The following is a 6,069-nucleotide window of genomic DNA, read 5'->3' on the forward strand; positions in this document are numbered from 1 at the left end:
TTGTGTACATTACAGGCATTGGACAATCCTACCTGGCTACTTCCCATTCCCCGTATCCATGACAACAGATACCCATTTCTATTCCTGAAAAGCCTGACAGTCCAAAGACAGCTGGAGAGGGGAGAGGAGGCTGAGGGAACCCTAGACAAGGGTGTTCAAAAAGGTGTGAGAGGCTGCCAGCTCTGCGGGAAATGGGTGACATAACTGGGCTCCTGAGCCCCACAGGGGTGCCGCAGAAAGAATGGAGTTGGTCAAGGGAGCCGTGGACCCAAAAAGGTTGAAACCCTTTGAGATGTCTATCTATCATCTACATCTATCTATCATCTATCTATCATCTATATCTATCAACTGGAAGTTCATATTTTTATTTGACACTTAAAAAAAAAGAAACAATATTGTTCAAGGAAAGATGGAGCAGGTAATGAATAGACCTAGTGATAAATTACAGAGCCTTTTACAGAACTGCTGGGCCAGCAACCAGCTCCACACAGGGGCCAGAAAGAGACCATCTGGAAAATTACAGAGTGCCATCTCTAGAGCACATCTCTAGAGCTACCCAAAAGAACCAACAAACCCAAAAGGCAGTTTTGCAGAGGGCAACTGCTAAGGATACCTCAGTACCAAGGACTAATTTCTTTCTTGGTCTTCTTACACAAGGCTTAATTTCTAATCGTGCCCTGAGCTGCTTTGGGAGGAAGAGCAGGATAGGGATGTATTTATTAAACAACCACACACAAAAAAAAGGTGAGGATGGAAGACATTTCTTGCAGATTGGCAACCCTTCCCTCTGGGACCAGATTCAAGGAGCTGGCTGTGGTTATTCTGCAACATCTGCTCAAAGACACATCTCTCCTGCGTTGGCTCCGAACCCCTTTTTCAGAAATCAAGCAGAGAGGTGAGCAACTGTCTTTCGAGATCAGGATCGTACCGGTACCAAGACAGTTCTCTCTACAAAGCTCCCTTGTACCCCACATACCAATACTTACTGCTTGGTCAGTTGCCTGAGGAGGAGCAGCAGAAGTAGGAAAATGGCACCCAGGAGCAAGGAGCGGTGTCTCCAGATGGCAACCGAGAGACAGAAGCAATTCATCTTCAGAGCAGCAGTTCGGCACCCACTCTGGAATTTCAGGGCCCAGGGTAGAGGCTCCCACGCTCAGCGCAGCTCAGCTCCGAATAGTCACCAAATCACGCTTTTCGCCCAGTGGCCAAGTTAAGCCTCTCAGTCAATGGGTGTCTTACCTCGCCTCACCTCCCTAAAGCGGCTCAGAACTTCCACAGACTATTACGAGATACGAAGCAGCCAAACAAGCAGATGGAAGATCTGACGCGTCCAAGTCTCCCGGCCTCAAGAGAGCAGCTGTTGGGCACAGGGGGGCGAGGCTTCTTAAGGAGGGGGGACCCAAAGGACAGGACAGCAGCCTGACCCCCTTCGTAAGAGGTAAGGAAGGACACGTCTCACCCAACAAGGCAAGGTGGTACCCAAGACCTATTAACTAAACCCAGCCGCTTGCCCCAAGTTTTGAATAAAATGCAGACTGAGTTGCAAAGGAGTAACACAGCCTCCCTGGGTGAGGAGGGTTTTGTGTTATCTGGAAGGCATCAGAAAAGGGAGATGGGCAGTTCAGGGAACAGGCACCCCAAGTCCTGGAAAAGGTGCCCTGAAAATAATATCTACAAGGCTGCAAGCGACAGAAATGACTTTGGTAAAAAAACCACCCAGAGTGCTGAGATTTGGTGGGAATCAAAAAAGGTTATTTATGTATGCTAAACCAACTACCTTGGTTTCCAAACAGCTTAGTTCTCAAACATTTTGGTTCCTGAACGCTGCAAACCTGGAAGTGGCTGTTCTGGTTTGTGAACTATTTTTGGAAGCCGAACGTCCGGCGGGGCTTCCGCGGCTTCCAATTGGCTGCAGGAGCTTCAGAAGCCGCGCTTTGGTTTCCAAACGTTTTGGAAGTCAAAAGGACTTTCGGAATGGATTCCGTTTGGCTTCCAAGATACGATTGTAGTGGGGCACATGTTTTGTTAGCCCCAAATTGGAAAACGAATGAGATCACAACCAAAGAAGAATGACAACTTACGTTGACAGAATACGCACAACTCACAGACTTAAACATATAGAATAAGAAAACAAGAAGAACATCCGTTTAGAGAAGATTGGAAAAGGTTTATTGTATACATGGGAAATAACGATGTGCAGCTGAAAATGCTGGCAGCATGAGGATAAATTCATCAGCGTAAGCAAGTTTTGATGGATGAAATGATGGAATACTGAATGGTACAGTGGTACCTCAGGTTAAGTACTTAATTCACTCTGGAGGTCCGTACTTAACCTGAAACTGTTCTTAACCTGAAGCACCACTTTAGCTAATGGGGCCTCCTGCAGCTGCCACGCTGCCAGAGCACGATTTCTGTTCTCAACCTGATGCAAAGTTCTTAACCTGAAGCACTATTTCTGGGTTAGCGGAGTCTGTAACCTGAAGCGTATGTAACCTGAAGCGTATGTAACCTGAGGTACCACTGTATAGTTTTTGTAAAATATGCAAGGATTTATGGTATGTAAAATGAACCGTGGAAAGAGAAGAAGGGAAGTCGTTGATAACTTAAGGATGTAAAATGAGTATTTTAAATTGTAAAACAGAAAATTTAATAAAAATTATATATAAAAACTGCTTCTTGAGAGAAAAGCAATGACAAACCTAGACAGCATCTTAAAAAGCAGAGACATCACCTTGCCGACAAAGGTCCATATAGTTAAAGTTATGGTTTTCCCAGTAGTGATGTATGGAAGTGAGAGCTGGAACATAAAGAAGGCTGATTGCCGAAAAATTGATGCTTTTGAATTCTGGTGCTGGAGGAGACTCTTGAGAGTCCCGTGGACTGCAAGAAGACCAAACCTATCCATTCTTAAGGAAATCAGCCCTGAGTGTTCACTGGAAGGACAGATCCTGAAGCTGAGGCTCCAAGACTTTGGCCACCTCATGAGAAGACTCGACTCCCTGGAAAAGACCCTGATGTTGGGAAAGATGGAGGGCACAAGGAGAAGGGGAAGACGGAGAATGAGATGGTTAGACAGTGTTCTTGAAGCTACCAGCATGAGTTTGACCAAACTGTGGGAGGCAGTGGAAGACAGGAGCGCCGGGCGTGCTCTGGTCCATGGGGTCACAAAGAGTTGGACACAACTAAACATATATAAAAAAGAGTGATTTGGCAGGAATTGTGTGGTCCTCCAGACTCCCAACAGCCCTAGCTAGCATGGTCTTGGAGAATAGGGCCTGGAGCCCAACAGCAGCTTGGGGGGGGGGAGGTTCTTGTCACCAGTTCCCCATTCCTGCTGCCGAACCGAAGCACCACAGCCAGTTTCCACCTTCATGCCAGCACAAGTTTCAGGATCCCACAGCTGCAAGGCTCCTGGAAAGCAGAACTGATTCCGACGCACATTCTCAAAACGCTTCAGAAGTTGGTAGGTTAAAGCTGACCAAAAGTCCAGAGATAGCATTATCATCAGTTTACGATGCGATGGAAGGTTCACAGGCTATGAAGGACTTGCTGACAGATTTATTAACAGCTGCATTGATTATGATAGCTAGGAAGGGGCAACCAGAATACAACAGGGAAGAATGGTATAAAGAGGTGGGGGGGGGTATAGCTATTAATGATAAATTAACATGTGCCATTAAGGTAAGACGGGGGAATATGCAGGAGAAATTATTTTTAGGAGGTATGGAGGGCGTTTGTAGAATTTGTACCGTTAAAATGGTGTCGAAATTTTGGGAGGTTGGTTACAATGGAATGGTCTTGGGGGTGGGGTGGGTTGCGCATTTTTATTCTCATTTATGATTATTACTTTGTCAAAATAAAATGAAAAAGAAAAAAAGAAGCTTGTCAGTCGTTCAGTCCCAACACACATTTCCAGCTGTTCTTCTTCTTATTTATTAAAATTGTATACCGCCCTATACCTGCAGACCTCAGGGCACATCTCAATATAAAAAACACAAAATGCATAGCTGTAGGCAAGTTAAAAGACTTAGTGGCCTAAACACAGCATAAGAACCGCTCAGGGAAAAGCGGCGCACAGCAGCCCTCCGATAAAAGATGCTACGTGTTGAATTTCAAGAAGCGAACTGACCTGTTCTGGGTCCCATCTACGTGGCATTTCCCTCTCTGCATTCTCCCCTGGCCTCCGCCTGTGGAGCAATACACCCACTTCAGGATTACAGATCCCAAGGACATGTTTAATGCCAGCATCAAGCTGCCTTAGCAAGTTCTCTCGAGGTCACAAACTAGAGAAGCCAGCGAGAGAGGCCTGCCTTCTGTGGTGTGTTAAGAAAAGAAGATTGGGGGGAGGCCACTCGCTTTCTGTGGTTTCATATAGTCCAGTCAACCAGATGGGCTGAACAGGGTCTGGACTGAATCCCACCTCTGTTTCGCAGACTGTATGTGTGAATGAGTGAGTGCTCGAGTGTCCAGGAGGGAAGCTCTTGACCTGCTTGCCTCTCATTAACTATATTTTCTTTTCTTTGGTGATCACTTGTGGCCGAGGAAGATTGTCTTCCGTGATCACGGTCTTAACAGGGAGTCTTTAAGTGACTGTGGAGGCCAATTCTGGACTCTCCTGGCCTTCCCACAAAGAAAATATGTGCATCTTATTTTGAGCACAGCCTCTTGAATGGTTTTTGATTTTTTAAATAAATTTTATTTTTGCATTTTCTATTTTGCATAAACAAATGAGTTCAACACATAAACATATAAGCTCTTCTGATTCACCCTCCCCCCCCCCCAAATTGTGGATCTTAACATAACAATTTCCCCCTCTGTACCTCTATCATAACTCTATTTCTTAGAAATCCTTTGTCAAACCATAGTTCAATTCTTTACTACAAGTTTTCTGTCAATCCTACCAACGTATGTAATTGTTTACAACAGCTTTTCAAATGAATTATAAACTTTCCCCATTCTTTATTAAAGACCTCCTCTTCCTGGTTTCTAATTTTTCCTGTAAGCTTTGCCATCTCGGCATAGTTCATCAATTTAGTCTGCCACTCTTCTTTGGTCGGAGTTGTGCCATCTTTCCATTTGTGGCCTAAGAGAGTCCATGCAGCTGTGGTTCAGTACGTAAATAGTTTCGTCTTGAATAGTTTTTGGAACAAGTTACAAAAGGAGAACTGCTTGCAGAACTTGCTTGCTTGCAACTTGAAACTAGATAGCTAATGCTATCCACTTCACTTTTGCACTGCCCAGGACTTTATTTTCTATAATTAGGTGAAAGCAGAATTAAGATGAAGGCTCCACATAGATCATCCAGCAACGCCCTTCCCTCACAACCATGAGCCTTCTGTAATTTTAACTCTCAAGCCTGGGCGATGTTCACAGCCTGGTTTTATTGCTTTCCAACGAGCAGCTAGGTAGATAATTGGTGACAGCCTCTCTGTTGCCTCAATGTCAGCATCAGTTTCTGTGGGTTTTAATTCACGATTTCTTCTCCCACTTTTAAAAATACTGCTATTCAGCTATCAAAAAATAAAATGGAAAAAGAAACCAGGAATTAAAGGCCCCCACCTCCCTGCAGAAATAGTGGAATTCAAGAGATATTAAAAGACAAATTAATGAGCTATTCACCAACAACCTCCTACCCATACTGATGAGGAAGAAGAAACAGAAGAAGAGGATGAGGAAAAAAGAGTAATGCTTCATTAACGCCACAGGAACTCTGGAAAGTTTTGACAGCATTTTGCCAATCCAGATGGGACCCAGCTGGTTCTGCAACTGCATTTTATGGGAAACCCACCGACCCCAACCAGGTCTTGGAAAGAAATGGTCTGGATGCTGTGTAAGGACTGACGAGAGAACAGACACTGTGATGGGCCCGGACTTACAAGGCTACAACAAGGTTTCCCAAACTTGGGTCTCTAGCCGCTTTTGGACTACAACTCCCATCATCCATAGCTAGCAGGACCAGTGATCAGGAATGATGGGAACTGTAGTCCAAAACAGCTGGAGATCCAAATTTGGGAAACACTGGGGTGGAAGAACATAAGGATGCAATTGAGCCGATACAAAATGCCAAAA

General features: G+C 44.8%; 1 protein-coding gene across 1 annotated transcript in view; it reads right to left on the minus strand.

The window, feature by feature from the left end:
- The window catches only part of LOC308576789 (galactose-3-O-sulfotransferase 3-like), a 17,417-nt gene extending 12,194 nt beyond the window's left edge, over window positions 1-5,223 (minus strand). The window contains exon 1 of the mRNA XM_081176727.1: window positions 4,130-5,223. Within this exon, the coding sequence (XP_081032853.1) occupies window positions 4,130-4,248 (119 nt within the window). The 5' untranslated portion in view covers window positions 4,249-5,223. The remainder of the gene's footprint in view (window positions 1-4,129) is intronic.
- Between the last annotated feature and the right edge of the window lie 846 nt (window positions 5,224-6,069).

This window comes from Podarcis bocagei (assembly GCF_964188305.1).
Source record: "Podarcis bocagei genome assembly, chromosome: 17".
Lineage (NCBI taxonomy): Eukaryota > Metazoa > Chordata > Lepidosauria > Squamata > Lacertidae > Podarcis > Podarcis bocagei.